We start from the raw sequence: 26524 nt of genomic DNA, 5'->3' as shown, positions 1-26524 counted from the left end.
AATTTTTGGTCCAGGAACTGTCATTCATGCTTATGATACATCTGAGCATGATGAGTCGTGATGTGCATATTTGCATCTGCCACTCTCTTGTACCTTTATTTAAAGTATTTCCAGCAAAAACAATGGAAATACATGCTTTCAGTGATTTTGAGGAAATTTTGGCATCGCTTCAGGAAATTAATTTTTTTTTTCGGAACATTAGTGCAATACTTATGAGTAATAGATACAAACCATTGAAAACCCATTGAAAGCCATTGCCAAATGTTTTGTTATACATGCAATTTTTGATTCCTGTTAAGAGGGCTCAAATTTAATTTCTGGTAATGGGATGAAAATCATACAACCGTTTATATACTGATTTGGCAAAGTTTAAATGTCCTTCCTTTTTAAGTATAAAGTTATACCCTGTATATCAGTTTTCCTCTAAACCAGAATGTTGCGTTTCTTTTGCGTTTCAGTATATTTTATTTTAAGCTTACACTATTTGACATTTTTATTATGACTCCCATGAAGGACACATTATATGCTTTAACTATCAAATAGTATGGCCATACTTAATTCAATACAGTGTTAACAGTTTAATAACAGTTTAATAACAAAGTCATGTGATAATATAAAAGCTTTACAAAAACAAATTCAGTTTCAATAGGTATCTATTTGTACGCGTCTTTATTCCGATAATTTTTCTATGATACGCCTTAACAGTGTTGCAAATGCTCTTAAATACATGTATTGGATAAGTTTGGAGAAGTCAAGACCAAATGCAGGTGATAGCAGAATATTACTACATAAATAAAGTTGACGATGGTAATGCTAAAGTCACCTTGGTTGTCATACAATTTATCTGTTAGTTGGCCCTTATCGTCGACGTGAGTCCTCTGAATTTATCTTTAGTCAAGGTGGAAAAAGAACTTTAAAAATGGTTTGAAACATTGCAGTACTGTAAAAACAAAAACAAAAAACCCCAAAGATTATCTGTAGGAGTATTTGAAAACGTTCATTTAAACGACAAAGGAATTTGCGAAATTCTGCCTTAAAACGAGATGTTTGAAAATTCTCTAACTCCATTTATTTGTCAATAATTTGTCTCGGATAAAATATTGAATCTACTCAGAACATATTCTTGGATACTGAGCAATAGGAAGACGTTAAGACCATATACAAGTGAATCTGATATCACTTCATAAATAAATTGACGATAAAGCGTGTTATTCCTATTGTCGTATATTCGTGGTTTCTGTTAAATAAGGTTGAAAAACGGATACAATGAAATTAAGAGATTAAAAAATCAAACAAAAAAAAAAAAAATAAATAAATAAATAAATAAATAAATAAAAAAAATAAATAAATCTCAGCAAAAATAGCCCCTCCCCTCCCCCCCCCCCCCAAGACAAAACAAAACAAAACAATCAAACAAAAATCACATTTTCCTGATGGATATTTTTTTTGTTTTAGGTCCCTTGCGGGAACTTTTCATCCATACGAGACGACACCAAATACTGGTGAATGGCTTCAAATAATAACGGTTTTGCCACGCAGCACAGTTAAGGCTAAGATAAGGAGGCGGGGCCTAATTTATGCGGGAAATGCTTACTATGACATCACACAAAAATATAAGTTCTTCAAATTACCACAGAATGAAATGATTTGCTATTTTAAACTGTTGGATAGCTTTAAACTACATCAATACTTACTATTGCATGTATTTTTGTCGTTGGTTAAATCCCTCACAGCAATATATTAACAATTCACTGATCGCAATGCACTTGTCAATGTGACGTCATATCGGACAATTTGACGCAGTTTGTATGCAGTGAGAGGCGGATCAAGTTATATTTTATACAACGAAAAATGTATTTTGTAATTAAATAAAATATTATTTGCAGATATAAAAAAAGGCCATTAACTTAGATGTGATGTCTATTGTATGATTTTATTCATTTAATTCCCGTACATTCCCTAGACAAGCGATATTGCCGTATATTTGTATGCAGATTCATTGAAGGGTAATAGAAGGGTCGTAATAAATCGATATATTGCAAGGGCATACCCTCAATGAATTATGACAAGCTTTTACACATAAACTCAAGAGGTATGAAGATATTTGTAAAGTGCTGCAAATCTGATGAAATCTTGCAAATGAATTAAGTATGTCTCTATTTAATGTACTTGCAAAATATTCAACATGCGGTCTAACAAATGTAATTTTAGCAGTTAGATAGTAGAATCTATATAGGTTCGCAGCACTTTTTACAAACTACAAAGGGTGTTGAAAATAATTATAAATTAAATTTAGACTTTTAACTTGGTTATGCCCTTGCAATATTAGAATTTATAGATGACCTCAATACTGCAGATATATTTGCTAAAATCACGTGACTGCCACATCACGTGACAAGTGTAAATTAAAAATCTAAACTAGAATGCATGTGCAATATGATGATATAAGTGAAAAACATGTTTTTAGTAGTTGAATTTTTCCAAAAACATTCAGTTTGGTGGTCATTTTTTTAATCCACCCTAAATCGTGCTGATGAATTGAAATAATGACATCATTTATGTTTCAACGCAGCGATTTAAATGTCAGAAAGCTGATGTACATTTGTATAAAGGATATAGAGGTATGATAACTCAGATCAAAACAGAAGTGAAATTTGAGATTCTTTGGACTATACGGGAAATTTTCACTCTGTGCATACGGTAGCCTAGTAGAAGGGCATTCGCTTTGTGATTGGGAGGCTCGGTTTGATTCTCGTACGCCGTGCCACGTCAAATTTAAGACGAAAATACTTGCAGATGTAAGCACTTCGGCAAGCGCCCGGCACTAGAAGTGAAAGTCATGGGTCTTTCGGATGTGACTTTAAAAATCGAGGTTGCGTGCCATGGTAGGCATTGGCAGTTCTCAATGGCCCTAAGTGCTGAATATGTATAAATTTGAAGCTCTCCACCGGCATTCAGATAGGTCTCTATTTAATTAAAAAATTCTCGAATGGGACGTGAAACAACACACAATTACTCAATCAATCAATCATTCAATTAATCAATCAATCAATTCAAAGTAAAGACATGAAATGTATTTTATTTCTAGAAAACAACATACATGTATTTTCAAATGAGATATATATGTATATTGTTTACACAGGGGAAGCTTCAAACGTGATATAATTTCAGAGCAATGTAATTTTATAACGTAATTTACTGTACTTTTTGCGACATTGAGGTATTGAGAATTTTCATTAAATTGGCACTCTTCAAACAGTGCCTTTTGACAGAGTATTCTTATTTTACTCCCGTGATAAAATTGATGAAATATATTGGCTATAGAGATTATTTTTATGTCTGACAAGGATACAATTTTCTTCCCATACCGCCAAATTCTAATATGTTTTTCTGAAGAGTTTCTCAACACTTTTATGTTTCAAAATAACTTGTAATGATTGTTTTCATGGGCAGTTAAAAGAGATTTCCTCTTTGAAAAAAAAATGCCCATTTTTATATCAATCACTTTATAGATATTGCCTTTTGTTTGTGATTAGAAATTTAGACTAGCACAACTTAACTGGATTTGGACCAATTGAATTGAGTATTCTTCAAAATACATATGTATACATTAAAGGCTTGATTTTGAAGATACTGTCATATTGTTGATTATTATAAACAATGCACATTTTTTTCTCATTTTATTTAAACTTAATGTGCTTAAAACAAAAACAAACATATACATGTACTTTGAAATGCTTCACTGTTAAGATGTAATAATAATATGTATGATTGGATCAAGTAAAAACGGATTGGTAGAAGATTTTTTGTGCAAACCTTTGGAGCGGTTCGCTTTTTTCTTGTGATGGTAATTTGATCGTTTTGATTTTATATAAATTAAGATGAGTGAAATGCTCTCAAATGTAAAGGTAAATTGAAATTTTTATGAAATATTCCATACAGAATTAATACCATGGCTTGTCCTAAGCGCTATCAGGTACCACGGGTACGCTAAGAACAGGTTTTTTTAACCGCCGAAATATGGTCGACTCGGCATTAAACAACAATAATCAATCAACACTTGAAAAAACTGACTTCCACCTGAGAAGAAAATCATGTGATATCGCACACAGGGAGAGGCTTTTAAAAACAGTTAAACTGACTACATTTATGTACATACATATAGCTTATATATTACAATTAAAACTGAACTCAAAACGAAATGGAAACTTAGGCAGCTTAACAAACCTGCATATACATGTAATTAATATCATAGAAAACAACTCAATAATTACCCGTCTTGAAAATTAAGGATATGCACTAAGTATGCAAAAATCCGTTTAAGGCATTTTTGCAATGTGATATTTTGCGGTGAAAAAAATTATTTTGCTAAATTTGATATTATTGCAATACCTTATTCTCATGCACTTATCTCACATTGGACAATGTTGAAGAACTGCCTAGATTTAAGATTTACTGAGATATTTCAGCAAAAACTCAAAAGTGTTTAACATTTCAAATAATCCTTGCACTTCACTTGTGAGGCTACTTTGACAATAACTGCAGTAGCATTTGTTGAAATGCATATGTCTTAAGCTCAGATGTTAGAGTGATAAGTTGGGCAAACTCAGAAGTGTTTAATATTTCAAACAACCGTTGTAATTCACTTACGAGGCTATGTGACAAAACTGAAGTAGCGTTTTTGAAATGCATTCGTCTTAAACTCAGATGTTAGAGATTAGAGATATAAAGATGATTGTTCCTTTTCCAGACTCTACTGTTAGGAAGTCTCCCTACATTTCATACGCGTCGGAACCTGGGGGGGGGAGATAGGGGGACTTAGCCCCCCTTTTATGCAAAGGTGGACATAATATAGGCATTGAACCTTGGGGCGTAGTTTTAGCCCCCCCCCCCCCTTTCAGCAGGTATAGTGCAGTGTAATCAAAGAAGGGTAAGTGGTAGCACTTGAAAAATAAATGGTACTAAAAGACGTTTGATCCCCCCTCCCCGGCTCCGCCGCGTTTTATCAATTCCCCCCCCCCTTTTTTTTTTTTTTTTTGCTTGTCAAGTTTTTTTTTCTCTTTCAATTAGGCCCCCTCACTTTCAACAATTTGCTTCCGATGCCTATGTATTTATTTGAGTGTTAATGAAAAAGGGTGTGTGTCATGGACACCTTTGTAACACAGTCAAGATTGTTTCACCATGCACTTGTTGGAAATTAAAAGCCCGAAAAGTTGTGATTTGAAAAATTCATTGACCTCCACCTCATCGCAGTTAAGTCAAATTTTCCCATGGTTGCGCGGGTTCGAATCTCACTGCGGAATTGGAAACGGATGAGACCGTAGAAACCGTAGTAGCGTCGTCTTCAAACATTTTTGTGAGGAAGAATATTTTTTTGGAAGGGACAATAAACATCTATTTATTGAATTTGTATATCTCTTATCTCGAGAATTGTCAGTTACTAGTACATGTATTTGTATTCTATTGTATTTGCATTGTTTTCTTTTACCATTTTTTTATGTTCAATTTTTTAAAGTCATAATTGCAATCAGACCTTATTATTTGTTTGTTTTTTATTATTATTATTTTTTTTACAAAATATTTTATGAAATACTTACACGATCACCCGATATATACTTAGCGCAATCACAGATTCAAAATTTCCTATAAAAATGGGTAGTTCAACAACAGAAAGGCGGAGTTATTATCTTTTTTTACAAGTTTTGTTGTATCAGATTCTTTACTTTGTCTTCTTTTTTTTCCAGATGGCAAAAAGGAGTTATGAGCTTATGCCATTGACGATGCAGCTGAACTCGAGGCACAATACGCCGGGCAAACAATTCAGACGATATGTTAAACAAGAGATTGTTCAGGCACCGAAATATTATATTACATCTCCAGCACAACACGATTGGTCAACCCAAGACAAAGTTTGGTTTTCTCGAGCATTTAACCAAGATAACATTCAGTAGCCCAAAATCTATTTCTCTGAAAAATCGTCCACTCTTAAGGAGGCTGGGGGGTCAACAAAATAACCATCAGATATAACTTATTTTTTAGATATAATTTCTTAAGCTGTCAACTATCATTTGGCAAAGAAAAAATTCATACATTTTAGTTCTAAAATTTGATCATTTTTGTATATCTTTATATGGAGCTCTTCTTCTAAAGGAGATCAATATAGTCTAAAAATGGCCACGACCACCCAGTCCTCTTAAATTGTACTGGTACTCAAGTGTCACTCATGCCTGAGGGACACGCCAATTGTTGTTATCCAGCTCTGTTAGCCTCTGAAAACCAATTCACTCTTACTGGTATATCGAAAACCAAAAAACAATTTAAAGATATAATGAATTCTTTGCTACCCATCATTCGAAAGTGAGATCCGTAAGAACTCTAAATGAAAATGCGCACAAGCCTTTGAAAAGTGTTCTATGTATTACTTAAAATAGAAGAGGCAAAATACAAATTACAAAAAAATACATGTATTTATAACATATAAACCAATAAATTGCATTTCTCATATTTTTTTCTGTCAGTGACTTGAATTTTTTAGATGACCATGGGTTATGTTCATGAGCCACCTTCACCTTTATTGAAGCATGGGAATCCATCCAATTTTTTTATAATAAAGTTTGAATTCAAAACAAATTAGTCAATGTTTTGTCAGTGACATTGAATTTGACCTTGAATCAAAGTTGGAGCTTAATTCAGGTCGTAAATCCTATGCATATATACATGTAGAATACCGTATAAGGTTCTAATGTTTCTCAATTACAAAGTTATTGTCGGATATGACTGCATTGACGGACAGACTAATGGTCAGACGGACAAGTTGATTCCTGTAATGATCCTCCCCCCCCCCCTCCTAAAAAAATAGTTTTCGTTAAAATATTTCAATATGTTTTTCATTTTACTAAAAAATGTCAAGTTTAACAAAAAATCGGAACGAAGAGAATAGAGACTGTATCAAAATTAACGATTGATTTTATGACAGTAAAAGTTTGATTAATTGACAATAATAGCTAGATTTTCAGGTCTGAAAGATGGTTTCCATGGCAATGGAATGTCTGATCAATTTAAAATATGTTTTCTCAGCAGTACTTACGTTAACATATCCCAAAGTATAAATATAGACATTTACAGTAACTGAAGAAATTATAGATGCAACCACAATTAACGGTTTGTTAAATGACAATAGAAGCTAGATTTTCAGTTCTGAAGGTATATTTTAAAGATGGTGTCCATAGCAATGGAATGGCTTTTCAATCTAAAATATAGATCTATTTCCTTAGTAATACAGTCACATTAGCATATCACAGAGTATAAATATAGACATTCACTGAAGATATTATTTATAGATGCTACCAAAATTAAAGTTTTGTTAAATGTCAATAAAAGCCAGATTTTAAGGTATGAAGAAATACGTTTTTGAAGATGGTTACCATGGCAACGGAATGCCTGATCAATTTAAAATATATTTCCTTGGTAAAACAGTCCCTTTGACATATCCCAAACTATAAATACAGACGTTTACTGAAGACATTATAGTTGGTATCAAAATTAAAGATTGGTTAAATGACAATAGATGCCAGATTTTTAGGTCTGAAGGTATGTGTTTTTGACGACGGTTTCCATGGTAACGAAATGCCTGAACAAATTAAAATATATCTTTTAAGTGACACACTTGCCTTATCACTCCCCATAGTAAATATAAACATTTTCTGAATGGGGGCCTAAAATGACCCAAACCATATATAGTTCTTTGACTGTACTAGTGATTTAGAATTTTGGTCTATATTGTATTATTTGAAAAAAAGAAATGAGAAATTATTATATTTTTTTTTTCCATGCACTTTCGAGAAATTGATATCCACAGAGTGCAAGTATAATGCACATAGAACTTAAAGAAAATGATCGGAAAACACAATATATTTAGCGATTCAAATACTCAATTAACGTTTGACGTCAGTGTCGCTTGTCTGCGGTAGATGTTTAATGACAATTTTACTATACATATGCATCATTATAATGATGAAATTATATTTTTAGAATGATTGTTGCATAGAAGAATTGTAAAGTATTAAACCTGGAACAGTGTTACATAATTTAATTATGATAATAAAAATTCAGGTAAAGGTACTCATTTTATTAACATCATGACTCAGAGATAATTGTCATGCTCTAGCAACAATAAAGAGGCATTATTACCCCCGTTGTCTTGGTATGTGTTTGATTTTCCAACCGACAGCAGATCTGTACTTAATCATTTCCTAGAAATGTTTCAATGCTTCTCATGTTTCTATTAAAGATAACATACCAATCGTTTAAGAAATCTACATTTATCATACAGGCAGCTGTTGTCTGGCAAGTCGAAGCATGTCGGTAAAATTTTGATCTGTATAAACTTTTCGGTATGGGTCAGTAAAATGTACGTAACCTGCAGCCCCCTCCTTCTTCCACTTTTTCTGAGGATAGTCTTTGCTTATGATTTTTTTAAAATCCACAGGTATACTGCTCACTTTATTTTTAATGTATTCTGAAAGAGACTTCACATTGTATGAATTTATTTTATTCTTTTTTTTTTAAAGTTATTACCCCTTTTCCCCCTTTTTCAATTCACCTGAACCGAAGGCTCAAGTGAGCTTCCTTGGGTTAAGAGGATTCAAGTCTTCAAACGAAGGACCTCCCCTTCTTCCAGTAATTACGAAAGTGTCATTTAAAAATCTTCGCCTCAAGAACCACTGGGCAAAAATAGAAGCTTCGTTACATAGGATAGATTCAGATTTGTTCAAATCTTGATCCCCGGGGCTAGGGTGGGGCCACAACAGTAATTACAGGTGACTCTCGATGGCTCGAACTCTCGAAGTTCTCGATCTCTCGAAGTGAACCTCCGGTTCCGTTTTTCCTCCATATAACTTACTAGTAGCAGATTTACTTCTGATCTCTCGAACTTCCGATCTCTCAAAGTTATCTATCTCTCAAACCAAGACCTGGGTCCGTTACACACATTTCATTGTTTTACTCTCTATCTCTCGAAGTTTTGATTGTGCGTGTGTACACGCCAATCAAGCGTAAAATTAATGCAGCCTAGATTTACCTGGATAACAGTGATCGCCTAGGACTGGCATAGAGATGTTAAGGTTTTACCAAAGGTCAACATGCCCAAAAATTTATTTTTACAACACCTCCAAAACTATGTGAGGTATAAAGTTAAAACGTTTACAGTTTATAAATATATCATTGATTAACAGATAGAAAGTATCACTTAAAAACAAATATTAAAAAAATATATTTTTTGAGAAAAAACAATTTCAAAAAATTTGCATCTTTTAAAAAAAAAAATGCACCTGCTTAATTCTGTACTTTCAGTGAAAACCATCATTAAAGAAATAATATATGTTTATCAATGAAGGTCAAGTTGGACGTGAATAGTCTCTGAAAGGCTGTTATTGAAAGCATGACATGTATAAAGACAAGACCCCAGTAAAATCCGCCATTTGCAATGTACTTTCAGTTTCAAATCTTAACATTTGGATAAATTAAACAGGGAAAACAACTTTCCAGAGGCTATCGAAGTCCAACTTCCCTTTCATTGATAAACATGTATTGTTTCTGCAATGATGGCTTTCACTAAAAGTACGGAATTAATAAGGTGTATTTTTAAAAAATGTATGCATTTTTTGAAAAGAATTTTTCTCGATAAATACTTTCTTTAAGTATTTGTTATCAAGTGATACTTTCTATCTGTTAATCAATGATATATTTATAAACTGTAAAAGTTTGAACTTTATAAACCACATAGTTTTGGAGCTATTGTAAAAATAAATTTTTGGACACGTTGACCTTTGGCAAAACCTTAATTGGGTGTTTTCATAGATGACACTATACCTGTGAGCATCCGAGTGTTGATATACTTAATTGGTTTTAATTGGTAAATTATAAACGAATTGCTTCACAACATATTTTGACAGCGAGACGATAGATTTTTAGAAAATAATTTAAGAGACGTGTCAATAATTTCCCATAGATTATGAAGTTTTATTAGATTCTACATAATCCCGACTAGTATGATGAACATTGCACAAGAAACGAATACCGATTTAATACAAAAAATCTGGCGAAGGACCCAATCAAGGCCGAGGGGTAGCCACATCGACGATTGACATTCAGGATTCATGTAATCATGAAATTAAAACAAATAAAAATTGAAGCTTAAAGAGATCTTTTTATTTATTCAAAATACGATCATTGTTGTTGAAATCTGATGAAATCAAGTGAATTACATGTAAAATACGAATGAAAACGTGCACTTATGAAATTATCAACATATACTTCCGGTATTTATAGTAGTAAAACAATGGTGATCAGAACTGAAAATTCCGGATTTTATTCACTTTCTATCTCTCGAACCCCTCGATCGCTCGAACTTTTCCTACGGTCCCTTGAACTTCGAGAGATCGAGAGTCATCTGTAATTTTGTTTACATTGGAATAGATAGGAAAAACCTGTTAAATCATCGGCCCAAGAACAGCAAAGTCATGATTAGTCATATTTATATGAACGCTTCCTCAGATGGTATAGATTCAAGTTTGTTCAAATTATGACTCCAGACGTTTGATATCTTTGTCCCAAGCTCACCAAACCTTGATTATTCATATTTATTTAGAATCATCCTCAGGTAGTGCAAATTCAAGAGTTCTTTTCAAATCATAACGTCCGGTGATATTGTGGGACCACAATGGGTGATCAAAATTTAACATGGGAATTCACAGGAAAAGAAAAACTTTAAAAATCTTCTTAAGCATAGCAAAGCCAAGGATGGATATATCAATATATGGAAACATCCTAAGGTAGTGTAAATTCAAGTTTGTTCATCTCTTGTAACCTTGGGGTAGGGTTGGACCACAATAGATGATCAAACTTTTACATTGGAATATATATGAGAAAATCTGTAAAAATCTTTTAAAGCCATGATAAATACATGTACATGTATAAAAGCATCCACATAGTAGATTCAACACAAGTTTGTTCATATCTCGACTGTATCCTCTGCCCCTCCATGTGGGTTAAGGTGGTGCAACTTACATATTTAAACTTCTCATTGCTGAACCCACTTCTGTCTTGCCCTAGCCAAAGTATTCAGGTGAGCGATATGATCCATATTCTTGTCTGTTTTGCATTTATTTTTTCCGTTCTCGCACTCGTTTTACTCTGTTGCTTGAATCTCTCTGATAATCCTGTAGAAATTCATAGTTCTCAGTATACACGAGTTCACCGACATCAGAAAAAGGTAGCTTGACATGATATTTTTGGGAATTATACCGACTGTAGAAACTTTGAGCAAATAGATTTCAACAATTTTTTTTCGGTATTTTATTTCCTTGTATTTTGCCTTTTTGTTGAAGAGGTTATAAAAAAGTAATTGCATTTCAATTCTTGCTCACCATAAAAGTTTTATTTTATTGATTAATTGATTGATTGTATGTTGTTTCACGTCCCATTCGAGATTTATTAATTCATAAAGAGGCATATAACGATGAATGCCTTCAAAGTTAGACCTTTACTTGGCACTCAGGGCCATTGAGCAGTGAGGGAATCTTTATCGTGTTAACGCCTGCCGGGACACGGGGCTTCTGTTTTTAAGGTCTCATCAGAATGACCAGCAACTTTTCCTTCAAAGTGCCAATCGGTTGGCTAGGGAACAGTTCTTGCCTATTTTTCATCGACTTAAATCAGTCTGGGGCTCGAACCCAGGAGCTTCCGATAAGGAGCGAGCGCTCTACCGACTGAGCTACCGTGACGGTAAAATTAAGTTCTAAAGCATTCAAACAACCTGGTTTTTAAAGAAAATAATTGGCCAAAAAGTAGTGAAGATAGACCAATAGGTAAAAACTACTTTTTTGTTCAAGGGATATAATTTGAACAAGGGCATCACAAAGCGGAACGTCCCCTTATAACAGAGTACATTCCTATTATGAACAAGACAGCAATTGACATCGATCCCGACTTTACTTATTATTTCCGTTCATCACACACTCGCTAATTTACTCTATTACACACCTACAAGCGCAACATTGTTAATAATAACGTTGTGACACTTGGTTTCTTTATAACAAATTTATTTATAATTCAAACCCATCTGAAAACAAAGCAAAATAAATAAATAAATAAATAAATAAATAAATGAATAAATAAATAAAGAATAAATAAATATATAAATAAATTAATTAATAAATAAATAAACTTGATATCTTTAGATTACAGCAAATGGAATGTAAATAAACCAGGGTTGTCCCAGAAAAACGCGAACATTAACAATATTTTTTGGTTATACTTATGTTTCACAGGTAAACATTTTCATTCATCATTATCAACATTTGAGCCAATGCTCACTAGAAATACCCCCGCTCTGATCTGAATATACGCTTTCATGTATCCCACCATATGGCATGCCTAGATAAAGAGTTTGCTGAAATGCTAAGATTTCTAATATCTGCAATGAGTAGTTGCTAAGAAATTTGGTACGGACAGATGACAGATGAACAGGTAAACAGGAAGTTGACATCAGATTTGTAAAAAAAAAAATGAATCCCACCATATGACATGCCTATACTAAGGAAGCGTATTAGTGCCATTTTGACACTTTTTATTTTTTTAATTTCTACACTTTAAATGTAAATTTTACACTTTAATGTGCAAAATTTACATTTTAATGTGTAAAATTTACATTTTAATCTGTAAATTTTACACTTTAATCTGTAAATTAAACACTTTAATCTGTAAATTTTACACTTTAATGTGTAAATTTTACACTTTAATCTGTAAATTTTACACATAAAAATGTAAATTTTACACAATAATCTGAAAATTTTACACTTTAACTTGTAAAATTTAGACTTTAATCAATAAATTTTACACATTAATCTGTAAATTTTACACTTTAATCTGAAAAACTTATTCTGTAATAATCGAACGGTCGTCGCATGGTGTTAAACCCGTGACATTTGAAAAATAGTATAAAACCGAGATGTTCACAAGTGTTTGCATACAAGTTAATAGATATTTTATATATGGTAAGTAAGGATGGGCGATTTGCTCATGGGCCTCGTAATTTTCCCCCAGCAAAATATCGGGAATCTGCTTTCAATCCAGTGAATTTATTTAGTACTATTGTAAAGAGCGACGAGGGGTCAAATGCTGGTTCGGGTCTCAAGGGGTGATACTTATGCCACTAGGTCTCACCACTTAAAACCTTGAGTTAATGCCCACTGTCTCTAAATAGGTTCTGCCAGCAAGTCACATGCCACACCTCCTCGTGGTGACCCTGGAAATACTTTAGTAGCTAAGTGGCAGTGGCAAAAGGCGAGTGTCCGGCGCCCTGAAATAACTGGAAACCGTGGATAAGGGAAGGATACCCTGACAGAAAACCACTGGACCTTTGAGTCCAGGGGGCTGAGCTTAGGGCTAGCAACCCTAACTCATAAAAAAAGTATTGTTACGGAAACTGTAACGAGGAATATCTCTATACCTGTGAATAAGAGCCTCTCTGGGACCTGCACTGGAACCTGTATGTCTGTAGGTAGTGAAAGCCATGGTGAAACTAGCAACATGAATAGGGAGGCCCTCAACACGGCCAAGACAAATATCAAAATAGGATTTTGGAATGTACGCACTATGTATGCAATTGGTAAATTAGTACAAGTAACAGCCGAGATGAGAAGATACAACCTGCATGTGCTGGGAGTCAGTGGAAGCAGATGGACTGATTCAGGGAAAATACGTACAACAACAGGTGAAACACTACTGTATTCTGGTCGAGAAGATGGACAGCATCATGAAGGGGTTGCAGTTATTCTCAAAAAGGGGGTTGAGAAGTCAATAATGGAATGGAAGCCAATCAGCAGTAGATTGTTAACGGTACGGCTTAGAGGAAAGCAAGTCAACATGACAATATTCCAATGCTATGCACCCACTAACGATGCAGGTGAAGAACATAAAAATGCTTTTTATGAACAACTACAGCAAGAACTAGACAACACACCAGAACATGATATTAAGATCATCATGGGTAATATGAATGCCAAAGTCGGAGCAGATAATGAACTATTTAATAGAGCAATGGGACAACATGGTTGTGGAATCATGAATGAAAATGGAGAGCGACTTGCAAGTTTTGTACCACCAACAACTATGTAATTTTAGGAACACTATTCCCCCACCAAAACATTTATAAGTTAACCTGGCACTCTCCAAACATGAGAGACAAAAATCAAATTGACCACATCATGATAAATGGAAAATGGAGACGATCATCACTGGATGTGAGGGTGAAGAGAGGTGCCGATGTCGATAGCGATCACCACCTGGTAACAGCTGCTATCAAACTAAAACTGCGTGGCACAGAGAGAAAGAACATGGAAAGAAAGAAATTTGATGTGGATAAACTTAAAGACATCAAGGTACGACATGAATTCAACATCATGCTCAAGAATAAGTTTGATATATTACAAAATTTAGAACCAGGGGACAACATACATGGAACATCAATTGACAAAAAGTGGGAAAAAATTAGCAACATCTAAATTGAAACTAGTGAGAAACGTATTGGTTATAGGCAAAAACATAGCAATAAAACTGGATAATGCCTAAAATATGGATAATGTTTGGCTCAAGAAGTGATGCGAAAAAGAAAGTAAATGAGACCAAATCTCTGAGACTTAAAGAGAGACATCAAAGGGAATATAGTGAAATAGAGAAGGAAGTGAAAAAGGCTCTACGTGCAGACAAGAGAGCACACATAGATGACCTAGCAACAAAAGCAGAAGAGGCAGCCAACAGAGGTGAGCAAGGAAACCTTTACAAAATAACAAAGGCACTGAGTGGCAGGAATAGACCATCTCCAAATCTACCTGTCAAGGACAAAACAGGGAAGTTTCTGTCATCAGAAAAAGAGATTGAGGCATGATGGACAGAGCATTTTAAGGAAATCTTAAACAGACAACCTCCAACTCATGAACCTGACATCAGTGATCCAGCTACTGACCTAAACATAAGCATTGAACCACCACAAATTCCAGAAATTGTCTCTGCAATACAAACTCTAAAAATATGGAAAAGCACCAGGAAATGACAACTTAAATGCAGAATTGTTCAAAAAAGATCTACTTCTTACAGCCATAATTTTACAGCCAATTTTTCATGACATCTGGGAAAGTAACACCATACCAGATGAGTGGAACCATGGAGTCATCATTAAAATACCAAAGAACGGCAACCTAAATGACTGCAACAATTGGCGAGGAATAACACTTCTTTCCATTCCAAGTAAGATCATGGCTAAAATCATCACCAGAAGGATATCCATAGCTGTAGATGTCAAACTGCATAAAGAACAAGCTTGATTTAGACCAGGGCGAAGATGTATTGATCAAATATTTACACTATGAAACATCATTGAACAGTGTACAGAATGGCAACGACAGTTATATATTAATTTTATTGATTTCGAAAAAGCCTTCGACAGCATTCATAGAGACAGTCTCTGGAAAATTGTGCGGTCATATGGCATCCCACAACATCTAATAGATATCAAGAGTTTTTATGTCAACTTCAGATGCAGAGTTGGAAATACCAGCATCGAGTTTGATGTGAAAACAGGAGTCCGTCAAGGCTGTGTAATGTCATCAACACTCTTCATCATAGCCATTGACTGGGTCATGAAGAATACAACATCTGACATTCCGAGAGGCATCAGATGGGGTACATTTACAACTCTAGAAGAACTGGACTTTGCTGATGATATAGCCTTATTCTCTCACTCCCACCAGCACATTCAAGACAAAACCAGCAGGCTACACAAATATGCAGGGAGCATTGAACTGAAGATAAACACCAAAAAAAAAAAAAAAAAAAAAAAAAAAAAAAACAAAAAACAAAAAACAAACAAACAACAGAGGTCATGACCCTAAATGTAAACAACCCACAAGCGGTAAAAGTGGTAATTCACATCCTTCCATGCACCAGCACCTTTACATACTTGGGTAGCAAAGTAACAACAGATGGTGGAGCAGAGACCGACATCAAAGAGAGACTATCCAAGGCAAGAGCAGCATTTAACAACCTACATACAGAACAAAGCTGAAACTATACAAAAGCTGCATTCTACCTATCCTTTTGTATTGATCAGAGTGTTGGAGAATGACAGAGAGCGACCTAAACAAGCTGTCGACATTCCATACAAAGTCCCTGAGAAGAATCTCTAGAATATTTTGGCCTAATACCATCTCAAATCAGGACCTTCTCAACAGGTGCCAGCAAGTGGACATCGGCACAATCATCATCAGAAGACGCTGGAACTGGCTTGGCCACGTACTTAGAAGAGACTCGAGCAGCATCATAAAGACAGCTCTCTTCTAGACACCGGAGGGAAAACGGAAGAGAGGGAGGCCCAAAATCACTTGGCGGCGGACAGTGGAAGCTGAATTTAAAGAACAAAAGAAAAGCTGGGGCACACTCCAAAAGCTAGCCAGTGACAGACAAGGATGGAGAACCCTCGTTACTGCCCTATACGCCAAAGGCGTCACGGGCAGTAAGTAAGTAAAGAGCGACGAACAATTAAAAAATATACATCTCGAATATTTTGTCTTTTCATTTGCAGTTCAGATTGATATTGCAAGTTTATGCGACTCTGATCATGATGTAAAACATAACAGTTAAAATTACGGTCATTTTAAAAACGTAACAATAAAAATACATCATTGAATCAAAGGATATTAATTTTTATGCTGTTCTAAATTAATATAAACTCACATACTTTAATGATTAATACATGTACATACTTTCATAATTAATATATTAATTGGTTATTTAAAAATTTTCAATTGAATAAGTAATTCAATTGTTGCCGGTAATACATGTAGAATGTAATTCAATTCATGCTATCAATGATTGAACTGCTGGGAGCATCCAATGAATTGCGTATATTGATATCAATATCAATATCAAAATCATATTAATTGATCGATGAGAAGATACGTGTGTTTGATTTGCTCTTTACTTTCACCGAATTCATAATTCTTTCAAATATTCTATGAAAGTCTCACTTATATCAATCTTACTAGATTGCTCATTATTTGTTTTATATCTATACACATAATATCTGATAAGTAATTATTTTCCACATTTATTGTTAAGAAGAAATCAAAATCAAACTTTGTCATGGTCTGTTGGCTTTATAGCGTGTTACTTAAGATGTATGAAGATGTATGAAGAAAAAAGTGTTAATTATACAGATTTAAGTGTAAATTTTACACTTTAATGTGTAAATTTTACAGATTAAAGTGTAAAATTTACAGATTAAAATGTAAAATTTACAGATGAAAGTGTAAAATTTACAAGTACACTTTAAAGTGTAAAATTTACAGTTGCTGTTTGAGAAGCGTATTAGACTTTCCCATGTTTCAGAACTTCTTGGAAAAAGCTATGATGAATTGAAATTTATAAAATAGTTGGATTCTTTTCATTTATTGTATACGTATTATACACTTATTATTAATTATATTAACACCATGACGTTAGTACATAACATGGACATTATATGACGTTATAGTAAATAACGTCAACGTCATGACGTTATATAGAATTAATTTGGAAAACAATACCAAATTCAAACGGCTGTAAATATAAAACTAGGAAAGATATTGTTAAAAAATAAAATGTTTTATTATTTTCTAATCTAAGAGCATTGATTGAGAAAGTTTCATCTGTTTTGGTGACAGGACGGATTTTGGTACATTCTGGATTTAGTTCTTTGTTGCGGACAGACACACGTACGCACAGACAGACAGACTAATAAGGGTAAAACAGTAAATCCCCCTCTCCTTCGGAGCGGGCGTATTAAAAAAACTGCGATGCGCCGACCACCTATTTTTGATTCTCTTTAAATGCCATTTCCATATATAAATGAAATAACAACCTCACAATATTATGTGAAAAAAAATTTTAAACATTGTGCAAAAAATGAAAAAAAAAAAATTTGATCAGTCACTTTATGAGATATTTAAAAAAGTGCGCTTTTTTTTCTTGGACAACCCTCCTACATAGAATTGCATATGTAATTTTAAAAATTCATTTGCGGTCAATTGGCAAAATGATATGTAAAAAATAAAATGGAGGCCTTATAAGTGATTGTTGCTTAAAAAAAACTCTAAAAAAGCCAAAATATAGGTTTGACTTCAGTTCCCTTTTGGAGAATGTTGGAAATACCAGTGGAGGGGGAGGATGGGTGTTTTAGTGTTTTCTACAGCCTTGACGTCAATATTATGCAGAATCACAGTTTAAATTTGTACATTCATTTGATGCTCCTGTATAATTTCAGTTTCTTTCGTCATTTGTATATACCGAATTGTATATACATTACTTTTCGATCTTGTTTTATAATTTACGTTCAATAGCTTCTTGAATGTCAATTAACTTTTATTTAAAAAAATTAAAAAATTGTTTACTGACTTAAAGAATGAAAACAAAATATATTTTTGTTATGTCCCTTAAATCATATTTCGTATCATATAGTTCATGTGCACTGAGAAAGCATTCTCAGATTACGGAGATAAATGTATGGCATTACTCTGGTTCTTATCGTTTTTCGTTTTGACAAACAGAACATGACACGACTAAAGCTTTTAGTGGTTGCCATCATTGTCAGTGTGTCTGGTAAGCAACATACTTTGTATTTCTTGTTCAGTTTTTATATTAAAAAAAAGAAAATATTTTTGAAGGTACTCCAAGGTTTGTTACATTTTTTTCAAAAGAATAAAGCAAAATTGTGTTTTAAATTCGTCCAGAGAGTACATGTATATATAATATCTACGAATTATAATATCAAAATTAGCTAAGGCACAGAAATCGTCCGGCACTCACTTTATGAAATGCGAAGATAAGGAACAGTATAATCATATAATGATATCAGGTACAAATCTGATTTCAATATAACTAAATTTCTTATCTTACGTTTGTATTAACAAAATATATCTATAAATTTAAAGAATATCATGTTGTTTGAAGATTAACTTTTAGTTAAAATGAAATATTTGATGGTTTCAGACTCTTTCGCCAGATGTCCGCCTGGTTGGGACCACCATGGAAACTCTTGCTATTTATTCTCAAAGGATACCCAATCCTGGAGCGAGGCCTCGGTATTCAGAACTATGCATATCAATTGAATAACTCCTCGGAATTCTGCATGTATTTTCCAAAGCTAAATCCATATTCAGATGTACCTTTAACAAGTGGCATTAGCTGCACTTTTTTTAAATATTTAATGCAATTCAAAACATTTCAGTTTGACCACCCGTCAAATTGAATACGGATCAAATCATTTTTCGCTTTGCTTGAATATATCTATACGAAAAAGAAGAAAAAATTTGGTCTATTGTATGAGAGAGAACATGGATTCGTTATATAGACATAAGCAGTTTAGATTATTGGTATTTTTTCATATCATTTTACCAATTGCATATGTATTTATAAAAAAAAAATAAGATGAACCTATCTATGACCTTCCATTCATACCAGTCAGCTCTTCTTATAGATTATTGTACCAGAACAGACTATTACTTAAATTTCTTATTGTTACATGCTGAACAAAACATGAGTTTTATTCCCTATCATATTCACTATAATTGCAATAATCTATAATGAATTGAAAATAAAACAAAAGTATTTGATTTAACATTAAAGTCAATTTCAAATTAAATAAACTTTCAAAAATTGAATGCAATTAAGTATTTTGTTTCTTTTTATGTGTAAGGATACGTGCAATTCTGTCGGTGATGGTTTAGTTGCCATTGAATCGCAAAGTGAAGAGACATTTTTACAAAATAGGCTTCACCATGAATTTGGTGAGTATGCTCTATCTTTTTATTCAACACTTTGTCGCATTTACTGGTATCATGACGGGTGTCTCTTTTCATTTCATATACATTTTGGAAAAATAATATAAAATGCAACAAAATAAATTCTGTAACTTTTTTTTTTTCATTTTTTCCATGTTGTTAAAAGAAGACAAAAATATAATACAGATATCTGTATGTTCGTGTTTATCACATAATTGCTGAAGTTTATGCTTTATTTCTCTAGTTTCTTGTAAAGAATACGTGTTTTATAGCTAGCTTCATGTTTTGGCTGGGAGGATCGGATCAGTTTCAGAACAACTCTCTCTGGTACTGGGTGGCAACTGAACAAAAGATAAACAGTGGTTATACCGACTGGTACCGTACCGAACCAGACCATCCAGGTACATGTAGTAATTAACAGTGGTTATACCGACTGGTATCGTACCGAGCCCGATCATCCAGGTACATGTGGTTATTAACAGTAGTTATACCGACTGGTACCGTACCGAGCCCGACCATCCAGGTTCATGTAATAATTAGCAGTGTTTCTCCCATAGATTCTCATCTTCCGGATTGTTAAAAATCAAATACATAAATCAAAATCTGAATTGACTTTAAAAGTTGTTTTAATAAAGATATTGATACGATAAATACACCGTTACCATGTTCAATAAACTCACCACATCGATATAACATAAACAACATGAAAAAAAACATCCCTCCATCTTAAGCAGCTGTTTCTGCACTCTAGCCTGAAAATTTATTTCCTTGTCTTGATATGATTCCTTAAAGCGATGAATTTCCTAAATGTGTTTGTTTGCCGTCCGACTCGTTCAATAAACAGGAAACAGATGTTATTATGCATCACGATTTCCTCGATTAGGAGGTTTATCTTACCACATCGACGTGGAAGAAACGGAACTCCACATGGTTGCAATATCCTTCTTAAAACAATTTTAATGTTGTTTGAAAGAAAAATCAGACTCTTTTGAACTAATTGTATAAGAACAATGCGGAAGATTTATCGACTGTTATAGTATAGAGCTCGAACATCCAGGTTCATGTTCATGTAAGAATTTAAAGTGGTTGTATCTACTGGTATTGTCCCGAATCTAAACTTCCACCAACATTTATTTAAAAAAAAAAACAAAGAGTACATTGACTGGGCATCATTATATCACCCGGTTATATACAAAAAATAATGGTATTGGATGAAAAATCTAATAACATTGAGCCTTGTTAAATTAATCACTGACGCTTTTGTTCCAAGGAAATCGTCCTAATTAACGAAGCATGTGGATTACTTCATGTAAATGTACTCAATTTAACAAGTTGACCTGACTTTTGGCGGAGAGGTGAACTGTTTGGGTTGTTTAACGCGTTTCAAATGTTCTCGTAAGTGATCAGTAGCCAGTGAATTTTTCTAGAAGTGAATTAATACATTTATTTTATTAGGTAAACAGCACTGTCTAGCGATGAGAAAGGATCTGAATTATCAATGGTGTGACGACTACTGTCCGGAGCTGCATGGCTACATTTGTGAAAAAGCGTGCGTTGTGTTTCTTTTTCAATAATAAGGTTATTAAAAGGCCTAACCGTAAAAAGGGAAGAAAATGTTAAATATGAAAATTAAAGACTCTAATTTTTTTTAACTCGTCTTGGTGCAATCCTGCAAATAATTACCAAAGTACTTTCTAAATAGTCAACATATTTAAATGTTAATTCACGTATTTGTGTAATGTCTGTACCTTGGAGATGATTTAGGATGCGTATAAAATTTAAGATTACAGTAGATAACGAAAATAATCAATGTTTATGTGCTTTTCCTATTTATCCCTTGGGGTGGATGACTACTCATTTAATTACAAGAGTCTTTAGTCTGTCTAATTTTCTCCATCAAATCGTTGAAAAATAATTTTGCAATAAATCTTTTCAGGATGAACGATGGGTCAGACCTCATAGGCTAATCCGAAATACATTCTATCAAGATCGGATATCCAATCATTTCCTTCATTTTTTCTGCAATAAATTCTTGCTAGAGCGACCATTTGTATTTTTTGTTCTTTCATTAATATTGAGTTTCTGCATTCTTGCTGGAACAAGTATGTGTCTATAATAATGTAATAAAACAACATCTCAATCACCACTAACTTTTGACGCAGAAAGTTAGCCGTCATATCATTAATATTTTATCAATAGTAAATATTTAGCGTTCAAAATAAACAAATGAAATATATAACTGTGTGTAAAAGAAGGTTGGACAACTGTTCCCTTCAAGCTCATATTTTTAACTGAAATTGAAACAGATCAAGTTCAAAGTTTAATGATCGAGAAATCATATTATGGGAATCTGCATATAATTATAATGATTCTTTCTCAAGTAATACAGCATCATCTTTCTCTGTCAGTGGAAAAACTCTATCAACAATATCATTTTATCTAATAAGGAGGTATTGTTCTCTGAATCTATGTATTGTAAAAGCAAGAGGTTTCAATTTTCTAACCCATTTTTAGGTCACCTGAGTCACTAAGGTGACCTATTGCTATCTGTTTTCGTCGTCGTGTGTTGAGCGTTGAGCGATGTGCGTCGTACGTAAACATTTGAACATTGTCATCTTTTTCTCCGGAACCGCTTAACCAGTTTCAATCTTTTTTTTTCCATAAAGCATCTATGGGTGAAGGGGAACAAAATATTTGAAGTTCATGGCCTTTTCCCCCATGGAGCCTGCGGAATGGGCTAAACCCACCAAATTAAATGCAATTTTTAAAAATCTTCTTCTTTACTCCTGGACATCAAGCAGTGAAACTGTTGGCATAAAATAATTAGCAAATAAGCCCTCTTCCGAAATTGTGAAATTCATGGCCCCAAGTTCAAGGGTTCTGGTGCTAGGGTTGGTATATAGATCATATAGTGAAAGTGCATTATTTCTTTTAAAATCTTCTTCTCTTCTCCTGGGTATTAAAAAAACTAAAGAAGTTCATCGTTATGATGAGAATGGGAGATTTTCCCAAAATTGTTAATTTATGGCCCCTGGGTCAGGGGTTCTGGTGTAAGTGCGATGCTCCATTGATAATGAAAATACATTAAATTCATTGAAAACCTTCTTCTCTGCCCCTGAGTATTAAACAGACAAAGTAAATAGTTATGATTAGCATGGGTGCCTCTTCCAAAATTGTGAATTTCTTAGCCCCTCTTTCTTAGCCCCTGGGTCTTTGCCAGGGGGTCCGATTTTAGGGTGGGTTTCTATTGATAATATAGTGAAAATGTATTAATTTTTTGAAAATCTTCTCTGCACCTTGGTATTAAACAAACTAAGTGCATAATTATGATAAGCAAGGATGACTCTTCCATAATTGTGAATTTCATGTCCTTTGGGTCAGGGGTCCTGGTGTTAGGGTGGGGCTCTATTTATAAAACAGTGAAAATGCATTTATTCTTTAAATACCGTCTTCTATGCTCCTGGTTATTATTTAAACAAACTATTTGCAATAATAATGATAAGCAAGGATGCTTCTTCCACAATTATGAAAGTCATGGTCCCAGGGTCAGGGGTTCTGGTGAAAGGTGGTGGGGGTGGTTCTATTCATTATAGAGTGAAAAAGCATAATTTCTTTGAAAATATTCTCTGCTCCTGGTTACAAAACAAAAAAAAATTAAGTGACATGTATAGTATACAGAGCAAGAGTGTGTCTCCCAGAATTGTTTCATGGCTCCTGGGTCCGGGGGTCCGGTGTTAGGGTGGGACTCTATAGATTATACTGAAAATGCTTTAGTTCTATTAAATAATCCTGTCTGCACCTTGGTGTTGAGCAGTTACACATATACATAGTTATGATGATCAAGGGTGCCTTTTACAAACTTGTGGTCCCAGGGTCAGGGGTTCTGGTGTTTCTCGAGGGGGATTCTATTGATAATGTAGTGTTAATTCTTTGAAAAAAAAACTAAATGTATAGTTTTGATGATGAGGGTAACTTCAATTTTTTGAATTTCATGACCCTGGGTCATGGGTTTTGGTGTTAGGATGGGGCTGTGTTGAATCTGTAGTGAAAATGCACAATTTCTTTGAAAATCTTCTCTGCTCCTTGCCATATCGTAAGCAAACATTTTCATAGATTTATAAGCAAGAGTACTGTTACCAGAGTTTTGAAGATTCACCTATCAGTTTATTTTATACACTATAGATTCTCTAAATTGTTGTATAATACTCAGGTAACCGTTAAGGCCATTGGACCTCTTGTTTATGTTTGTACACTTGCACATCATTTGTGCAGGTTGACAGTGCTGCGCATTTTGAATTGTTAATGATTAAATTCTTTAAAAAAATTATTTTAGGATGCTTTGCTTTGGAACACGCCTGGTGGTATCCTAGCTAATGCTTACCGCAGTGAAAAGGCAGTAGAAGCCTACCACCACGCCTTAGGCGTCCATACGTAAGTAGATACATTATAATGTGAACCTTTTTAAAATTTGTAGTGTTGATTTATTTTAAAGAGACATCAAACAAGATGAATACTTTTGTAAATATATTTAACTTTCAGATTTTTTTTTTTTTTTATAATTTTTTTAGGTCATCTGAGTCACTCAGGTGACCTATTGCTATCCGTCTTCGGACGTTGTTGTACGTCTTGCATTTAATTTGAACATTTTCAGCTACTTCTCTGAAACCGCTGAACCAATTTCAGCCCATTTTAGCATGTTGCATCTATGGGTAAAGGGAAACAAAATTTTTGAATTTCATGGTCCCTGCCCCTCTGGGGTCTGAGGGGTGGGGCTAAAACTATCAAAATGAGTGCTATCTTTAAAAATCGTCTTCTTTACTCCTGGACATCAAGCAGTCAAACTGTTGGCGTGATTGTAATAAGCAATGAGCCCTCTACCAAAATTGGGAAATTCATTGCCCCAGGGTCAGAGGTTCTGAAGTTAGTGTGGGGTTTTGTTGATCATATAGTACAAAATGCATAAATTCTTTAAAAATCTTCACTCCCCCTATATAAATTAGATTAACTAGGTGCATAGTTTTGATGATAAAGGATGCCTCTTCCACAGTTGTGAAATTTGTGGCCGCAGGGTGAGAGGTTCTGTGGGAGGGGGGTCTATTGATTATATAGTTAAAGTGCATTAGTTTGTTGAAAATCTTCTCTCCTCCTAGGTATATAGCAGATAAACCACGTATATCGTTATAATAAGCAAGGGCAACTCTTCCAAAAATGCAAATAGTATGGCCCCTGGGCTAGGGGTTTTGGTGTTATGCAGGGCTCTATTGATTATGTATTGAAAATGCATTAATTCTTTGAAAATTTTCTCTGCTCCTTGGTATTTAGCAGATGAACTAAGTGAATGGTTATCATAATCAAGGATTCCTCTTCCAAAATTTGTGAAATGTGTGGCCTTAAGTCAGGGGTCGTGTAGGGTGGGGGAAGGGGGTATATTTAATATACAGTGGAAATGCATTTTTTTTAAATCCTCTTCTCTCTCCTTGGTATTTAACAGAAAAACTCATGGCATGGTTATTAGGAGCAAAGAAATCTTTTCAAAAAATTTGAAATTCATAACCCCGGAGTCAGGGGTTTTGTTGTTTTGGTGAGGCTCTTTTAAATGTATAGTATAAATGCATTATTATTTTTGAATCTTCTTCTTTTTCCCATTATTATTAAGGAAACATACTAAGTGCATGGTTATGATGAGCAAGAGTGCCTCTTCCAAGATTGTGAATATCTTGGTTTCTTGGTCAGGGGCTATATTGAATCTATAGTGAATATGGATTACTTCTTTGAACTTCTAGGAGGCAAATAGAGTATATTAAGTTGTTATAAGAAAGGGTGTTTTTACCCGATTTTAAATTCTTTACCCTTTTGGATCAATCTATAGTTCTAATATTTCTACTGAAAGACGTTATTATTCATTTTGAATAGTTTATCACTGTAAATAATGCAACGTAAAAGGTCAATTGAATAACAGAATTATTAAAGAAAGTTTTTAATGGTCAGGTAAATTTTTAAATAATAAATAAATGAAAATTGGACAAAAATACTGTATCTTTGTACCATAGATAACCTTCCAAGACTAAGAGAGGCCAATGTAAAGGGAGAATGAAATCTGTTAACTAATAGTGCTCTAAAACTATTGTTGTGTTTAATTCGCATGAGGTTAGTGACAAATGGGGGAAAATACAGGCAAATAGATAGGTCAACATTTAGATTTGCTATTGAGTGCAAAATTAATATTTTGCTGATCCCTGATCATCCTATTTCTTTTTCCTTCAGGCAACATAGCATTTTATGTCAACTTATTTTGTTTTATCCCATTGATCGTAACATACTCAGGTGACTGTTAAGGCCCTTGGGCCTCTTAGGCTTGCTACAGTTTGTATTGTTGGTCATAGAGAACAGCTGGTGTTTTCAGTTTCTGAGATGTATACGAGTTTGTTGCAGCTGATCGCTGCAAAAACCCCAAAATTCGAAAGCAGCCAAACACTGTCCCCTCTATTTATGACAAGTTTTTGGTAACTTCTGTTTCCTTCATGTTGTTGAGTATTCTCACATTCTCTTCCAGAGCGTGATTTCCAACAATTTCCTTTTTTCCTTTTCAAAGCTCGTTGTACAGGATTCTTGTAGAAGTTTTAAACGGTGAAAATTTGAAATGAATACGT

The 26524-nt window shown here is 34.0% G+C and overlaps 1 protein-coding gene across 1 annotated transcript; it reads left to right on the top strand.

The window, feature by feature from the left end:
* The first annotated feature begins 18637 nt into the window (after positions 1-18637).
* Positions 18638-21897, top strand: LOC133193339 (perlucin-like protein). The gene is made up of 6 exons (XM_061329282.1): positions 18638-18693; positions 19084-19175; positions 19790-19880; positions 20147-20275; positions 21330-21423; positions 21811-21897. The coding sequence occupies exons 1-6, from the start codon at positions 18645-18647 to the stop codon at positions 21839-21841; spliced, it is 486 nt and encodes a 161-aa protein (XP_061185266.1). The 5' UTR covers positions 18638-18644; the 3' UTR covers positions 21842-21897.
* Positions 21898-26524: the final 4627 nt, after the last annotated feature.

Source organism: Saccostrea echinata, unplaced genomic scaffold (assembly GCF_033153115.1).
Source record: "Saccostrea echinata isolate AGI-Se365-2 ecotype Australia unplaced genomic scaffold, CSIRO_AGI_Sech_v1 ptg000027l, whole genome shotgun sequence".
Lineage (NCBI taxonomy): Eukaryota > Metazoa > Mollusca > Bivalvia > Ostreida > Ostreidae > Saccostrea > Saccostrea echinata.
This window is presented reverse-complemented; position numbering and strand designations above follow the sequence as displayed.

Bases quoted from the DNA above. Each gene is read 5' to 3' on its own strand.
- LOC133193339 (XM_061329282.1), top strand. From the start codon at position 18,645: ATGACACGACTAAAGCTTTTAGTGGTTGCCATCATTGTCAGTGTGTCT. The intron at 19,176-19,789 runs GTATTCAGAACT...TTTATGTGTAAG, and splicing joins AATCCTGGAGCGAGGCCTCG to GATACGTGCAATTCTGTCGG. The intron at 21,424-21,810 runs GTGCGTTGTGTT...AAATCTTTTCAG, and splicing joins GGCTACATTTGTGAAAAAGC to GATGAACGATGGGTCAGACC.